The following is a 17,411-nucleotide window of genomic DNA, read 5'->3' as shown; positions in this document are numbered from 1 at the left end:
CAGCAGAGTGGGGAGAGGGCCCTGGTGCTCAGCTACAGAGCTTTTCCTTGTGGATATTGGGGGTCAGTGCTGAGCCCCTGCTAGGTGGACCTTCAGCTCCTGGCCTTCCCTCCCCCCTGGGCTGCTGACAGGGTAGCAGGAGTCTCAGAAGATGCCTAGGGATGCGGCTGCTACTTAGTTGCCTTACCTTTGCTCTCTGTACTGAAGAGCTGTGGCTCCCAGAAAATCCTCTCCCACACCAGGTACCGGTGGCTCACTCCTGTAATCCTAGCTACTCAGGAGTCTGAGATCTGAGGATCGAGATTCAAAACCAGCATAGACAGGAAAGTCTGTGAGACTCTTATCTCCAATTAACCACCAGAAAACTGGAAGTGGTGCTGTTGCTCAAGTGGTAGAGTGCTCACCTTGATCTGAAGAGCTGAGGGACAGTGCCCAGGCCCAGAGTTCAAGCCCCACAACTGACAAATAAACAAACATCCTCTCCCAGTCCCAAGCATGCCATTCAGTAAGCACTGGGCAGGATGGCAGGAAACTCAGGTCTGTGCTCTGGGCCCAAACCCATTAGAAGTTCAAATATAGGAGCTGAGGGGAAGGAAAGGTTTCTGGAAGAAAATAAAAACTAGTATCAAAGGGAGAAAACAGGGTTGGTCCTTCTGCCAGCCTTGCACCCCATGGGGTACTTACCGTTCACTTCCTCTTCCCCTGACTCCCCCTCTCTTTAGGGGCCTGCAGGGCCTCCTGGTCAGCCAGGCCCAGCTGGGATCTCTGCTTTGGTGAGTGACACTCTCCCCTTGTTCCTCCCCTTGCTGTCCTCCCGCTGTAGGACAGAGGACAACTTGTCACCAGCCTCTCAGCTGCCCTTAAAGACCACCCCCCACACACACACCTTTCTAGGATGTGGCAAAGGGCTCTGGCGATGGCTGGGGTCACACAATGGGCTGTCTGCCTCGGGTTCTGCAGTCTATTCTTCCTTCATGCCTTCAGCGTCTGTCTTTCCTATTCTCTAGGGACTGAAAGGAGACCGGGGAGCCCCTGGAGAAAGGGGCCTGGCAGGTCTCCCAGGCCAGCCTGGTACACCTGGACACCCTGGTCCCCCGGTAAGCCCCTCCATCTTACAGCACAGTCCAGCGGGAGGGTTTGCACTGTGCAGCAGGGGCTGGAGTGCGGCAGGTTAGCAACATAGAGCTTGGGCCTGGATATGGATCCCTACATACTGAGCAGCAGGCACTGTGCCTCTGGTGACCACCGCCATTCTGATGCAGGGCCCCCACAAGGTGTTAGGCAGAGGAGAGCCCGTCCCTCTTTTGCCCCTGCCTGATGGGAACTTGTCAGTTACTACAAAAAAAAAGAGTCTTTGAAAATGTCAGGAATGAGAAATGCCATGCCATTACTGTAATTCTCTCAGCTCCTCAGAAACCATGACTTGGTCTTAGCTTGTGTTTAGCACTAAGTGATGCTATGTTGGTCGCTTACTGTTGGCCGAATGGAGAGCTAAATGCCTGGCCTGCATTTTGTTTTAATATGGACTGCGGCCCCATCTGATTGTCCCTCCTTTACAGATGAGGAAACCGGGGCTCAGCAAGGCTAAGCAGGTTGTTCAGAATCACACAGCTAGCTAGTAAGGAGGAGTGTTGTGACTCCATCTCCAGCCAAGAACTTGAATCGTTTAGCCTGTCTGCAAAACTATTGTCTTCAAAATGTCCAGAGAGGGCCGGGTGGCTTGGCTTACGCCTGTAATCCTAGCTACACAGGAGCCTGAGATCTGAGGATTGTGGCTCAATGCAGGAAAACATCTGTGAGATTCTTATCTCCATTTAACCACCAGAAAGCTGGAGTGGAGCCATAGCTCAAGTGGTAGAGCACTAACCTTAAGTGAACAAGTAAAGGACAATACCCAGGCCCTGATTTCAAGGCCCAGTTCTGTTGACCCAAAAGCCTCCTGAGAAAGCTGAGGAGCCAGCTCGTCTAGCCCCAAGGATGCTTTCTACCAAGCAGCCTCTCTTCCAGGGAGGAGCAGAAATAGCCCTGAGGCTGGTAGCTTGAAATAGGGTGTATGATTCCAATTGGGTGGGAATGGTCAGTGGGCCCATTTGCCAGATCCACACACTCTGACTCCTGCAAAGAGACACAAACTATTTCTCCCCTGCAGAGCTCAGATGGCAGCAGCCAGGAGCTGTCAGCATGGGATCTGGGACCAGGCTAGAGAGTTAGTGGGGAAAGGCTGCAGGTTCAGGTTCTCATGGAATAGGGCCCGGTGGGCCTGACCTGTGAGGTCAGTTTGGGCAACAGCTCATCACATCTCTTTTCCTCAGGGGGAACCTGGTACAGACGGTGCAGCTGGCAAAGAGGTACCACTGGGCTGGAACCCTTTTCCTTTGGGGAGACTCTACCTTCCTCCTCTGCTTGCCTTGTGTCCCCTAACCCCCTCCCTTCCCCACTCCCTCCTGCTTTCATTCAGTTACAAGCATTCCTGTGTGCACAGACCAACTCTAGACTGAATCTGTATCCTCCTGTCCTACGTCTGTGGGCTCAATCAATCTTGGTTTGAAAATATTTAGAAAAAAAAATTACATCAGTATTGAACATACACAGACCTTTTTTTCTGGTCATTAGCTCCTAAACAATACAGTATTGCCACTACTTATATAGCAATCATACTTTATTGGATATTATATATGGCCTAGAGATGATTTTCAGTTATACAGGGAAATGTGTGTAGATGATAGGCAAATACTGTGTCATCTTAGAAAAAGGGACTTGAGTAGCTACAGGTTTGGGTCTTCATGGGGTCTTGAGATCAAGGCCTGCGGATGACTGTGCACTGGGGTCTGGTCACTCTTGTTGCTTCAAGGATAGGAACTGGAAACTAGGGGGCAAGCATGGCAATGTGCCTTGTCCTCCCCTTTTTATTTGGTTTGTTTTTATTCTGTAACTGGTCTGAAACTGAGTAATGATAATGCTCCAAATGTGTATTTCCTCAGCGCCATCTCTTACCTGGCCCTCCACCGCTCCAGATTGGCTCTCTCATTTGTCCCCCCTCACATACCTTTTTCTTTTTCCTCCTCCTCCTCCTCCTCCTCCTATGCCTCCTACTGTTCCTCTTCCTCCTCCTCCTCTTCCTCCTCTTCCTCTCCTCCTCTTCCTGCTGCTGCTCCTGCTGCTGCTGCTCCTCCTCATCGTCCTCCTCCTCCTCCTCCTGCTCTTCCTCCTCTTCTTCCTCCTCTTTCTCCTCCTCCTCCTGCTGCTGCTGCTTCTCCTCTTCCTCTTCCTCCTCCTCCTTCTCCTCCTTCTTCTCATCTGTGATGAGAATCCTAGACAACAGGACTAAGCAAAGCCATCTCCTGGGGACAGTATCCTCCCTTCCACCTGCCAGGGAGGCTCCTTTCCTTTCTCACACACTGCCTAGCAGGACACAGCCTGGGGTCTGAGTACTGGGAAGGGTGGTTTTTTCTGCCTCTTGGGAAGCTTGGAGGTGTAGCCCACACTTGACCTCTGATTTTCGCTTTCTTCTAGGGTCCCCCTGGAAAGCAAGGACTCTATGGACCTCCTGGTCCAAAGGTGAGTTGGGTGCTGGCTGGTTTTAGGAGACCATACTCATGAGGTGGTTAAACCCAGCTCCAACCTATTGCTTTAGCCTCACAGGAGACTCAGGAAGCCCAGTGAGCAGGGAGAAAGAGGCCATGGAGCAGGGCACTAGTGGTTCACTCCTGTAGTTCTAGCTGCTCAGGAGGCTGAGATCTGAGGATCACAGTTCAAAGCCTGACTGAGCAGAAAAGTCTATGAGACTCATCTTTCCAGTTAACCAGCAAAATGCTAGAAGTTGGAGGTGTGACTCAAGTGGTAGAGCACAAGCCTTGAGCAAAAAAAAAAAAAAACAAGAGAGAGGGGCTGGGAAGGTGGCTCAGTGGTAGAGCGCTTGCCTTGCCTGCCTGAGGCTCTGGGTTCGATTCCTCAGCACCACATAAGCAAAAAAAGAAAAAAGCAGGAAGTGGCGCTGTGGCTCAAGTAGTAGAGCACTAGCCTTGAGCTGAAGAGCTGAGGGACAACGCCCAGGCCCAGAGTTCAGGCCCCATGACCAGAGACCCCCCCCCCCAAAAAAAAAAAAAAAAAACCAAGTGAGAATGTGAGGTCCTGAGTTCAAGTCCTAGTACCAACACATACACACACATACACACACACACACACACCACACACAAGGGACCATGGAACCAGAGTTTTAGACCCCCAGGCCCAAACTCCAGGAATTCCATATCTGGCTCCTGGCTCATTTTTGCCAAAGATATATGGTTCTGGGCACTGAATGGAGATTACATGGTGTGGACACAGCACAGGAAGACAGCACTTCAGCCCATCTTCAGCAGTCTTGAGGATGTAGACTCTATGCTATGCTTAATAAGCTTCTTTTCTGCCAAGAGCCATTTGGATATTATAACATCATTCCTGGACTGTACAAAATTAACAATACAGACAGACTGGCCTCAAGAAGCTGTGGAGAAGTATAAATGCCTGGCCTATCATGTATCAAATTATTTCTCAGGCCTTATATGGCTCAAGGGTCAGATGCTCCCACCTCTGGCTTAAATAGACCAGGAACTGGGGGCAGGAGGCGAAAGGTATTCATGGTTGTAGAGTACCAGCCATAGGTTGGGCCTGGTTGACCATTATATGAGTCCTTATTTTAGCAAGGGTTCTGAATTGTTATGGTCAGGATATGGTCAGGCTAAACAGCCATCTTGCTTGGTGGGTGGCCTGTCCTGAGGACACTCTATTGTCTCTTAAAAGTAGTTTGGGCCTCCATAAAGATATTGTTTCTGGGGCTGGGAAGGTGGCTCAGTGGTAGAGTGCTTGCCTTGCACGCATGAGGTTCTGGGTTCAATTCCTCAGCATCACATAAGCAGAAAAAGCTGGAAGTGGTACTGTGGCTCAAGTGGTAGAGCACTAACCTTGAGCTGAAGAGCTGAGAGACAGTGCCCAGGCCCAGAGTTCAGGCCCCACAACCAACAACAAAAAAAAAGGGTATTTTTTTCCTCCATAAAGGTATTATGGATTAGTGATAAGTCCTGCTGAGATTCCAACATGATTGCAGAGTGCTTAGAGCAGTCACACACAACATAGATACACCAAGCTCCCCTCCCTCCTTTGTGTTTAGTTCATTAACAGGCCCGTGTAAGTAGTCAGTGCTTTTCAGCAAAAGCAACTTTAAAGCTGTTCCAGGCAGGACTTGGAGGAGTAACCTCTCTCCCAGTACTCACTGGACCATTTCTGATTCTTGGCTATGATTCCCTGTGATTGGAGGAACAAAGTCTGTTTTCATTCCCCAACTATCACTAGCTCTTGTTGGCTCTGGCTTGGCCTGGGTTAAGCAGATTCATAATCAATGGCACCTGGCGCAGTCCAGTCACACCAATGCTGGATTTCACAGAAGACTGGGGTCTAGGGAGGGTACTCAGTCCCACCAGGCATAAGGATAAGAGGTAGCTTTTCAACACACTGTGGAGAAGGGTTGGGGCATTTCAAGCTGCAAGGACTCAGGATGGCAGACTCAGAATGATAACTGGCAGTGCTGGCTGGAGGCACAATACCAGGATCCCAACAAAGGGCCTTGCTTATCTGGCCAAGGAATTGAACCTTCATACTGAGGGGGGGTGGGAGCTTTATCAGCAGGGAACAGTGCCATAAAACTACCTTCTAGAAGGACTGTGAGATGGAGAATGGGGGCGACCTGTGGTGCTGTGGCCCCAATCCAGAAATGGATACTGGAGACTCTCTGGAAGATGGAGAAGGGATGGATTGCTAAAACAATGTGACACAGACTTGACCACACTTGGTAATGCTGGGACATGTGACCTGCCATCTCTGTAGGGTGATCCAGGACCTGCAGGACAGAAGGGCCAGGCTGGAGAGAAAGGGAGATCAGGCATGCCTGGCGGCCCCGGCAAAAGTGGTTCCATGGGTCCAGTTGGGCCACCAGGTCCTGCAGGAGAGAGAGGCCACCCTGGGTCTCCAGGGCCTGCAGGGAGCCCTGGATTGCCTGGTATGCCCGGCTCCATGGTAAGTAGAGACAGGCCACCAGGGGCACTCCCCCCCCCCCCCCCCCCCCCCCCCGCCAGAGCAGGCACGTGGCTTGTGTCATTTCAGAGGCTCCCGTTGACACTCTGCAGGAAAGGCTCTCAGCTGGGGGCAGGGGTGGGACAGGCTGCTTACAGACTGCTCTCACCAGCCTTCCGAGCCTCAGCACACAATGGTTTATACCCCTGGCAGGGTGGGTAGGACTCAAGACAAAGATGTGTGGGAGGCACCTGGAACATATCCAGTCTGTTCCCAGGGGAAAGCACCAACCTTTGATGGTGTAACTTAGGCAAGGTTTTCTCCTTTTTCCTCAGGGAGACATGGTGAATTATGATGAAATCAAGAGATACATCAGACAAGAGATCATTAAAATGTTTGATGGTAATTGGTAGCCAGCTGGGGGCAGTGGGCACCACTTGGCCTTTCCAGTCATTTCTCCACCCACCCTGGCCTCCCTTTCTTTTCTTCTTTCTTTCTTTCTTTGGTCCGCTGTGGGGCTTGAACTCTGGGCCTGGGCGCTATCCCTCAGCTCTTCAGCTCAAGGCTAGCACTCTACCACTTGAGTCACAGCACCACTTCTGGCTTTCTCTATTTATGTGGTGCTGAGGAATCGAACCCAGGGCCTCATGCATGCAAGGCTAGCACTCTACCACTGAGCCACCTTCCCAGCCCCTGGTTTCCCTTTCTTAACTCCTCAGTGGCCATCCCTCTGCCCCTTGCTCTCCACACTTATGGACAGATGAGAAACAGGCTCTATGTTCAGCTAAATGGGGACCTCCCTCATTACCTGCTCTGCTCAATGATAAAATGACTTCCTCCTGCCCTTCCCAAGTCCCCACTTGAACAAAGGAAAATTGATTTCAAATAAGTAAGCTCCCAAGTGGAAGGGGTGTCACCAATGTAAGGCAGCTGTTGGGGTTTGGTTTAACCTTTTTACTCCCTATTCATTTGTTCATCCAACATTGTTGTGCTGAGGGCTGGGGGAAACACAGACCCTGTCCTGGAGGGGCTGGGCGTCCTGATTGGGAAGGACACATGTCTGAACTTCCTTCTGAAGCCAGTGGTGAACCAATGAAGGAGGTTAGGTATGAGAGATGCTACAATTAGATGTGTGCTTCCGAAAGGTGGGATGGAAAGCAATGTGGAAGTTGGGTGCTGGTGGTCTATATCTATAATCCTAGCTATAGGAGGCTGAGATCTGGGGATCATGATTCAAAGCCAACCCAAGCGGGAAGGTCCATGAGACTCTTACCTCCAATTAACCACACACACACACACACACACACACACACACACACACACACACACACACACACACACATACACACACACACACACACACAGAGAAGTAGAACTGTGGCTCAAGTGATAGAATGCCAGTCTTAAGAGGAAAAACTTGGAGACTGTACCCAGACCCTGAGTTCAAGCCTTAGTACCAATGTTGACAAAAATAAAAAGTAAAATTAAAAAGCAATGTGGAGGCACAGGATACTGCTTAACTAAGTGACCAACCTCCATGTTCCTTGCCCTCATGTCCCTTGGAAAGAAGATTGTTCCATGTTGGTAGCATGCCTGCAGCACCTAACAGCCATTCTGAGGTGTCTGGTCTCCCTGTGACACATCTTTGTCTTTACAGAGAGGATGGCTTACTACACCTCCAGGATGCAGTTCCCCATGGAGGTGGCAGCAGCGCCTGGCCGGCCAGGGCCTCCAGGCAAGGATGGTGCTCCAGGTCGGCCAGGTGCTCCAGGCTCGCCCGGGCTCCCTGGTCAGATCGGCAGAGAAGGACGTCAAGGCTTGCCAGGAATGAGAGGTAGCTCTGTCCTCTAGGTTCCAAGGTGGGGTTTGCCTGAGCATTGCATGCAGCCTTTTGTGAGTATGGCTTTTGTGGGTGTGTTTCAAGCAATCTGACTGGCTATGTCATTTTCCTGCTCAGGGATAAGACCTCTTATTTTCTTTTGTCCCAGGGTTGCCTGGTACCAAAGGTGAAAAGGGAGACACTGGTGTTGGCATTGCAGGAGAAAATGGTCTCCCTGGCCCCCCAGGTAGGAAAACTCAGTGCTTGACATGAATCTGGAGCAGCAGAGATTCCCTTTATGTTCCTCCAACAACATAGCTATGTGGACTCCAAATAACTAGAGGCCAATCAACCACCATTTGCAGTAATGCTGCCATGTTGGGATGGTCTGCTAGAGCTGTGGAGCAGGGCCGGGGGAGGGGTGGGTAGAAGGACCAGGGTTTGCTCTTAGTCCTAAACTGTGCTAGCATGATGTAGTGGGAGAGAGCCATACATGATGGGGGCCAAGAACCCCAAGTGGGACGCTTGGCATCCCACTGGTGGTATAATCTTGAAGAGGTCACTTTAGCCCTTAGGGGTAACGTGTCTGTGTGCGCGCGCGCGCACGTGCGTGCGTGCGTGCGTGCGTGCGTGCGTGCGTGTGTGTGTGTGTGTGTGTGTGTACACTAGGGCTTGAACTCAGGGCCTGGGTGCTGTTCTTAAGCTCAAGGCTGGTATTCTATCACTTGAGCCATGGCTCTACTTCCAGCATTTTGGTAGATAAGAGTCTCATGAACTTTTGTGCATGATCCTCGGATCTAGGATTATAGGTGTGAGCTTCCAGTGCCCAGCTCAGGGGTCAATCTTTAAGGTGTATATATGTGTATGTGGCTGCGGAGCCTGAAAGACAATGGCTAAAGTCTGATGACCTGTCTCTGAGGACCATGTTCACTACTGTCCTGGTATACAACCGCTGAGCCTGCACCCTTACCTACAAAATTAGACAATAGTTCTTTCCTCAGGAAATTGTGCTGTGGCTTCCAGAACTAATACATGAAAGCACTCAGCCCATGCCTGGCACGTAGAAGCTGTCAATGAGACTGTCCTTGTTGGGTCAATGTAAGCGTCAGATAGGAGCTCATGAAGATGTGTTGCAGCCTGAGAAATAGGCATCAAACGGATCCATTACTTACCGTGACCACTGTTTCATCTTTTCTCGTTAATTCTGGGTCTCCTGATTTGCCTTCTGTAACTCTTTCCTTCCAGGTCCCCAAGGGCCCCCGGGATATGGCAAGATGGGTGCAACAGGGCCAATGGGTCAGCAAGGCATTCCTGGCATCCCCGGGCCCCCAGGGCCCACAGGCCAGCCAGGCAAGGCTGGCCACTGCAACCCCTCAGACTGCTTTGGAGCCATGCCTATGGAGCAGCAGTATCCACCCATGAAAAACATGAAGGGGCCTTTTGGCTGAAACTGCCACCTGCCGTGAGACGAAGAACTCCATTGGGAATAAATGGCCTCGGCTTACGGGACTCCGGGATGGGTTGTGAATGTTTGTGCTGTTGATATTGTCATTGTTGTTCTTTGCTGTTAATATTTTTTTAAACAATAAAGAAACAAAACTGTCTACAATCCCACATCAGTGGGGTTCTTTGGTGCTGAAGCCAAATCTCTCTGTCATCTTCCTTTTCCCATTTGGTCCCAGAATCACAAAAGAGCATGCCCCTCATCTCATTGTCAGATGTCAGCCAGAGGAGTTAAGGGGGGGTTGTGAAATAGGGTGTCCCCTGCCCAGCTCCCTCTCCAGATGTTCTGATTCTGCCTTTGGGCCCTTGTTCTGTCAAGTTAGGGAAGGAGCAAACTCAGCCTCACCTCTAAGGGGAGTCAAAGCAGGCCTGGAGACCCTACTTATAGCTCATAAAGGCCCCCACCATTTGTTTCCCTAAGGAAGCCAGTGCTGGGTACCCCACCACCCTTCGCCCAGCCTCTTTGCTTCCTGTTCCCCAAATCTGATCCATCTTACACCTTGGGAGATGCCACTTGATCCTGAGGTGTGTTCACCTACTTAAAAGCCCCTCTGAACACACAAGCATTTCTCAATGCACCAGTAAACCTGCAATTACAAAAACCTGACAAACAGGAGGAAAGATAGGCTCTAGCCGCTGCTCAGGGAACCTGGGAATGCTTCTCCGGGAAATGAGATGGAGCCTCCCACCTGTCCTGATGCATGACACCATCAGCCATGCTCCAGCAGTGACTTTCTCGACCACAAATGGCATCTCTTGTTATTCAAACGTGTGGTCCTTTTCCTGTCTGTCTTAGCCTCAGCCTTCAGAAATAGCCCTGTTGGATCTGTAAGATGGGGTCCCAGGCAGCAATGATCTAAGCCTGTGGTCCTCAAAGCCCACTGCAGGTTTGGTGATTCACCTTCTGTCATCTGTATGTAAAAAGGACAAGAAGGGGAAGAAAAAGGGAATTGAACATTATAGGAACATTCTATTGCAAGTTTCTGCCTCTACATTTCAGATCACTACTCCTGATGGGCTGGCGACCCTGTTAGAAAGCAACAGGGCACTTCCAGGAAGGAGACTTCCACAGAAAGGATTTTTTTTCCACTGGCTCCGGCCTTCTGGAAGGTTTATTCAAGTTGGATAAACTTCAAAGGGATCACAGAGAAAGCTCAGAAATATACTCCAAGTCTAGATGTTTATCTGAACTGCCAGAAGCCTCCAAGCCGGCTGTCAAATCTCCCCAGATCTGGTGTTTCTAGCACCTTTCTGAATATTCCCTTCAGTAGTTGGGCATAAGCCTATGCTTGGTTTAGAACCTTTGCCCTATTTTTTTTCTTGCCAGGGGCAGAGGTATGCCAGTGGACAGACAATGACATGCAGCTGGCTCCAGAGCATGTGTGAGTGCCTCCCATGCTGTTTTTAGATACAGAGGAGTCAATTCTTGTTTCATCTCTCCCCAGCAATTCTTAACCCTGCTTCTAACAGAAAACATTAAAAAGCAAATACATCATCTTAGTATTTGAAGTAGCAGCCAGGTTTTTGGGCAGTGGATAAGGACAGATGTTAAAACACTCCCACTGGAAGGCCAGTTTCCACTCTCAGCCAGGCTGTGAGGCGGACGGATGATAGACTCCGTGATTAGGAGCCTGTTGGCGTGAGTAGGAAGAAAAGTGAAGGCCAGCTGTTGAATGGAGCAGGGTTGGCTCAGAAGGCCAGAAGGGAAAATTGCCCTGAGCCAATATCAAACTCATCCTCTTTTCCAGGGTCCCCAGGGAACGAATCCTTACAGAGTAAATAATGTTTCCTTCACTTTTCTTCCAGAGTCCAATTCATGGTACTCTTTGGGGATTGTACGACAGACTAGGTTTAAAGCTTTCATCATTGGAGTGCTTGTTTCCCTGGAGTTTGAAATTGTGCTGTATTTTCTTGGACCATGAAGAACCAGATGGGAAGCTGAATTTTATAGTCTCTTCTCCTTCTATGGTCAGAAAAAAAAAATCTGTGGGTCTTGCACATCAGTTCAGGAACTGGGTAAGCTGGAAAGAAAAAGAAGAAAGAAGGAGGGGCACTTGCCTTCGCTTTTCTTAGGCAGCCTTTCCCATTCCTACCCCATTATTCTTCTGTCTTCATTTTTTTAGTCGATTTCAGGCTCTTAAGGCAACGCAGGCAGCATTCAGATTGACAAAAATCTAACTTGATGAGTCTATTTCCTCTTCCTACTTTGTGCTGAGAGCTGTACTAGGCTCTGGGGAGTCCTGAGGCAAACTAGACAGATATGTCTGGGGGTGGGAGGGAGCAGACAGTTAAGAAAGCAGTATAAAATGGGATGCTGGGACAGTACAAGGCACCAGAGACTGCATTGTTGCGGGGTCCTGATGTGTTTAGACAGATCGATCCAGGCAGAGGGGACAGCCTGTGCTGAGGTCCAGAGATGACTGGTCACAGCAGGCATTGGGATGGGACATGGGCTACTGTAGTTGGATTGCTGAGCATAGCACTAATGGGTTTTACACAGAGTTTTGTCTAGTGGGGAGTTTGCTGATGGTAATGAGGAGAATGGACAGAAGGGTGCTTAATTTGAGACTCCTTCTGGCCTGAAAGAATGGAAAAAACTGCTAGGAGCTGGTGGCTTTCGCCTGTAATCCTAGCTACTTAGGAGGCTGAGATCTAAGGATCCCAATTTGAAGCCAGCCCAGGCAGAAAAGTCAATAAGACTCTTACCTCCAAATAATGAGCAAAAAAAGCCAGAAGTGGATCTGTGGCTCAAGTGGTAGTGCCAGCCTTGAGTGAAAAGCTAGGGCTAGTTCCTAGACCCTGAGATCAAGCCCCAGTACTGGCATTAAAAAAATGGAGAAAAGGCTGTTGTATATTCTGTGAAGAACCCCATCCAAATTTTATGTTTTCTGGAATTTAAATCTTGTTTTTGTCCTTGTTTCCTTGGTTTCCTTGGTCACCACAAGTCAACAGATGCCAACTAGATTTTCTTCACCTGTGGCCTATTAACCCCTTACAAACCTTAACAAAAATGTCCTGGGTTGTTTATAGGAATGGAACGTATCAATGTACTCTTGTAATTTCCTAATGGAAAGGTAGTTGGCCCAATTGCCACGTCTGCTGTTCTCATTTCTTTGGTTGGTTCTGTGAAAAGCTGCAAATCACCCTCCAATCTACAAACACCAACTGGAATCTCAATTTTAGAACTAGATCTAGTTGGAATCAAAGAGAATTAATTCCATAATAATTAGGTGGATGTTGGCATTCCTTCTCAGAAAGTCATACAGGAGCTTGGCACCCAGCTAGGGGGCCTGAGGGAGACTGTGTCTCTAGGGGAGGTACTACTTTTCATTGTCTGGCCCTTCCATTATCAACTTCAGCCTCACATCTGATGATGGGTTGACAATGGAGCTTCTATGAACTCCGAAAAGAAAATACTCTATGCTCTCCAAAGGGCTGGAGTCCAAGTTTCCCCCTTTTGGCTAAAACTGAAACAATCATAGGAACATCCCTATGTTCCTCTGTCTGCCTCAGGTAGTTGAGGTTTTGTGAAGTGAGTTGATTGTTTTTTTAGTTTTTGGAAGATCCAGATCTATGTCTCTTTTAGCTTCCTCCAAAATAAACACACCTGGACCTCCAAGATACAGCCTGGATGTTGGCTTTGGTTGATGTCTGACTGCTCTCCCTTGCCTCCCATCCCCAACCCCCAGCACCCCATAGTGAAGATATTCAACTGCAAGTTCTCCTTAGCCTTTTTCTGGGGTAGAGGTGAGCCAGGGAAAGAATTCTCATAAGCAATGAGTTCTCAACACCTAGAACAACAGCCTGGTGAGTGGAGAGAATGTAATAGACTAACGTGTTTGTGGAATGAGTGTGCCATCATAGAACTTGTTTGTAGCCAGCTGTTGCCATTCTCTCTGGGTAAACATCCCCTTGACCTTTACCCCATACTTCAGAATTTCTTCCCTTCTAAGATTTTGCAACTGAATTTCAGCAATATTTCTTGGGTTGTAGGGTTATAAAGGTGAGAAGCTACCGTAACAGGGGCTTAGAGGTGGACCTGCAGATGACACATGGGTAAGTCAAAGCAAGATAAAGCCTTGACGTTTCTGCCTTCATTTCATATCTATCTCCTTTTATTACCTCAATTCCTGCTCTACTCTGCACGTAGGCTTGTACACGTAGGCATGTTAATCATTTATGGAATGCTTATCTGAAACTGGTAATCTTTCACTTTCTAGGCTGAAGGCACCAAGATAAAGAGTAAGATATTTTCGAGATTTATAGGGATATCATTAATAAACTGACAACTATCAGCTTTTTTTTTTTTTGGTCAGTCCTGGGGCCTGAACTCTGGGCCTGGGCACTGTCCCTCAGCTCTTCAGCTCAAGGCTAGCGCTCTACCACTTGGCCCATAGCTCCACTTCCAGCTTTTTCTACTTATGTGGTGTTGAGGAATCAAACCCAAGGCCTCATGCATGCAAGGCAAGCACTCTACCACTGAGCCACCTTCCCAGCCCCAGCTTTTTTTTATTTTTAAGTTGATCCTGGATCTTGAACTCAGGACCTGGGCACTCACTGTCCTTGAGCTCTTTTGCTCAAGGTTAGTGCTCTACCACTTTGAGCCACAGATCCACTTCCAGTTTTTGAGTGGTTAATTGGAGATTGGAGTCACACAGGGAATTTTCTGCCGGGGTTATCTTCAAACTTCAATCCTCAAATCTCAGCCTCCTGAGTAGCTAGGGTTATAGCTGTGTGCCACCAATGCCTAGCTTCAGCTTTTTTTTTTTTTTTTTGAGATAGGGTCTTACTATGTATTTCAGGCTGACCTCAAACCATCAATCTTCCTGCCTCAGCCTCTGGACTGCTGGGGATTACAGGCTGTGACATTATGCCCAGAACAACTTCCAGCTTTTAGTCTTCTGTTCTAGACCACCAGAGCAGTACCTCAAGTGTCATATCACTGCCTTAAACCTGAAGAAGGGCCCAGCTGTTGACCTAACAAACTCCATCTTGCTTTGTGACTTGTTTCTATGAGTCCTGCACTCCTTCAGGCACCTTAGGTTCCAAGAACAACAGGCCAGATTGATAAACATTTGAAACAAGCCAAAACTATCCTCAAGCAGGTGATTTTATCCTGAGATAAAAATCAGCCACAGACCACAATTTGACCAAGACTGTTGATGAAGGATAATTCTTGCCATTTGTTCTTCTCTTTTTTTTTTTTGTCGGTCCTGGGGCTTGAACTCTGGGCCTGGGTGCTGTCCCTCAGCTCTTCAGCTCAAGGCAAGCACTCTACCACTTGAGCTACAGCGCCACTTCCAGTTTTCTGGTGGTTTATTGGAGATAGGAGTCTCACGGTCTCTCCTGCCCGGGCTAGCTTTGAACCATGATCCTCAGATCTCAGCCTCCTGAGTAGCTAGGATTACAGGCGTGAGCCACCAGCGCCCGGCCATTTGTTCTTCTCTTATATAACACCCCCCACCTGCAAAACAAACAAACAAACAAAAAAAAACAAACCTATTGTTAGCTCCTCAAAAGCAAAAAGCAACACTCAGGACAGTAGCCCCCTTCCAGAGTGGTCATATTGAATAGGTTCCCTTATTCACGATCACTTTTTTTTTCTGTTTGGTCTTTTGTAGTGAGTAACTAGACTTAGTTTGTAGAGATTCCCCAGAACCATGCCTCTGGCTGAGGACTCTTGTGACATTGTAACCTAGTATTAAGTAATGAGTAGTTAAATAGTACGAAATTGGGTTCATATCTTCTCTCCATTTTTTTTTTTTTTTTGTCAGTCGTGAGGCCTGAACTCTGGGCCTGGGCACTGTCCCTCAGCTCTTCAGCTCAAGGCTAGCGCTCTACCACTTGAGCCACAGCACCACTTGCAGCTTTTTCTTTTTGCTTATGTGGAGCTGAGGAATCGAACCCAGGGCCTCAGGTATGCAAGGCAAGCGCTCTACCACTGAGCCACCTTCCCAGCCCATTGAGTACATTTCTTATCAAGCATTGTTGCCTCCTTTGTTCCCTTTCCCATCCCTTCCCATCACCCTCCTCCCCTGACCTCCCCTCCTTTTTTTTGAGACAAGAATTTCATAATGTAGTGAGGAGGAGTGAGGGAGGTGGGAGAGGGAGGGAATAGCGGGAGAACAACAAGGGAGGGTAACAATGCTCAACAAGAAATGTACTCATTGCCTGACTCATGTAACTGTAACCACTCTGTACAGCATCTTTACAAAATAAAATTAAAAATAAAAGAATTTCATAATGTAGCTGAAGCTGTCTTTGAACTAGAAATCCTACTTCAGCCTTCCAAGTGCTGAGATTACAGATATGTGCTACCACGCCCAGCTCGCCATTTATCTTTTCAATATTAAGGAAGTCATTTAGCTTTGTTCAGCCCAGTTCATTATAAATGGGTAATATTATTTATCTCAAGACTGTGGTGAAAATTAAATGGCATGTAGTACTTAATGCATGCATAATTATGGTAATAATAACCACTAACATTTATTGGATTATTAATGCCAGTCTCTATTCTAGATGCTGGAGATAGGGGGGTAAATAAGAAAAGGACAACCTTACCACATGTATAAACCTTAAAGAGGACAATTCAAGTAGTGACAGGCAATTAGGAAAAAATAAGATACAGTGGTATAATATATGGCTGAAGGAGGCAGTGTACTTTAGATGTGAATCAAGAAATCCCCTGCTAGGTGCTGGTGGCTCACATGTAATCCTAGCTACTTGGGAGGCTGAGATCTGAGAATCATGGTTCAAAGCCAGCACAGGCAGGCATGTCTGTGAGACTCTTACCTTCAATTAACCATCTGGAAACTGAAGTGGAGCTGTGGCTCAAAGTGGTAGAGCGCTTACCATAAGCAAAAAAGCTCAGGGAAAGAGCCCAGCTCTGAGTTCAAGGTCCATGATCAGCAAAGAAATACTCCACTAATACTCAACTAAGACCTGGATGCAAGGAAAACCAACCCATGGAAAGTGGGGAAAGAATTTTCTAGGCAGAGGGAGTCTAAACACTTGAAAAGGCAGGAATTAGCTCAGTTACTTTTTTTTTTTTTTTGGTCTGTCATGGGTCTTAATTCTGGGCCTCGGCACTGTCCCGGAGCTCTTCAGATCAAGGCTAGCTTTCTACCACTTGAGCCACAGTGCCACTCCGGTTTTCTGGTGGTTTATTGGAGATAAGAGTCTCACGGACTTTCCTGGTTTTTGAACCACGGTCCTCAGATCTCAGCCTCCTGAGTAGTCAGGATTACAGGTGTGAGCCACTAGCACCCAACTTTTTTGTTGTTGTTGTTACATTCTAATGTTGAGTTGGACCTAAGGGGTGGTGACCAAGTCAGTAAAGGCAGAAATAAGATAGTAATGGCAGAAAGTAGGACTGGTGATTCAAGCAAGGTTCAGATCATGGACAGCCTTGAAGGTCATGAGTTTGGATTTTATTATGAGTGATGGAAAAGAACCTTTACCAAAATAAAATATTTCATGTAGTCCAACAAATAAAATGTCAAACAGGGGGAAAAAGTGATGGGAAACCCTTGGAGGAGTTTAAGCCAAGAAACGACATCATCTGATGTCACATTTTAAGAATCTGAACTCTTCTGGATGCCGGTAGCTCATGCCTGTAATCCTAGCTACTCAGGAGACTAAGATCTGAGGATCAAGATTCAAAGCCAGCTCAGGCAGTAAAGTCTTAGCTCCAATTAACCACCAGAAAACTGGAAGTGGTGCTGTGGCTCAAGTGGTAGAGCGGCTCTCCTTCAGCTGAAGGGCTCAGGGGCAGCGCCCAGTCCCAGACCAACAGAATTAAATCAGAACTCTGGCTGCCCTACGGAGAATGCCTGCTTAGAACTCGGCAAATTAATCAAATAAGCATGCAAAAAAAAAAGTATAGGAACCCAAAGAAGTATGTGATCTTTATTTTATTCCGTGACTGGGGTTTGACCTTCTAAGGAGACATCAATCTAGACTTCCTTGCTGAAGCATCCGCTGACCCCAGTTCTAGGCTGCATTTTGTTGTGAACCAGGACAGGCAAGTCATTGACTTTCA

General features: G+C 48.0%; 1 protein-coding gene across 1 annotated transcript in view; it reads left to right on the top strand.

Annotated features, from left to right (window-relative positions):
- Col16a1 (collagen type XVI alpha 1 chain) overlaps positions 1-9,496 on the top strand; it is a 55,402-nt gene extending 45,906 nt beyond the window's left edge. Inside the window, exons 64-72 of the mRNA XM_042685197.1 lie at positions 723-773; positions 1,008-1,097; positions 2,313-2,348; positions 3,514-3,558; positions 5,863-6,051; positions 6,384-6,450; positions 7,706-7,882; positions 8,037-8,114; positions 9,113-9,496. Coding sequence (XP_042541131.1) covers positions 723-773; positions 1,008-1,097; positions 2,313-2,348; positions 3,514-3,558; positions 5,863-6,051; positions 6,384-6,450; positions 7,706-7,882; positions 8,037-8,114; positions 9,113-9,315 — 936 coding nt within the window. The 3' untranslated portion in view covers positions 9,316-9,496. The remainder of the gene's footprint in view (positions 1-722; positions 774-1,007; positions 1,098-2,312; positions 2,349-3,513; positions 3,559-5,862; positions 6,052-6,383; positions 6,451-7,705; positions 7,883-8,036; positions 8,115-9,112) is intronic.
- Positions 9,497-17,411: the final 7,915 nt, after the last annotated feature.

The sequence above is a fragment of the Dipodomys spectabilis genome, unplaced genomic scaffold (assembly GCF_019054845.1).
Source record: "Dipodomys spectabilis isolate Male_0828 unplaced genomic scaffold, ASM1905484v1 ptg000002l, whole genome shotgun sequence".
Lineage (NCBI taxonomy): Eukaryota > Metazoa > Chordata > Mammalia > Rodentia > Heteromyidae > Dipodomys > Dipodomys spectabilis.
This window is presented reverse-complemented; position numbering and strand designations above follow the sequence as displayed.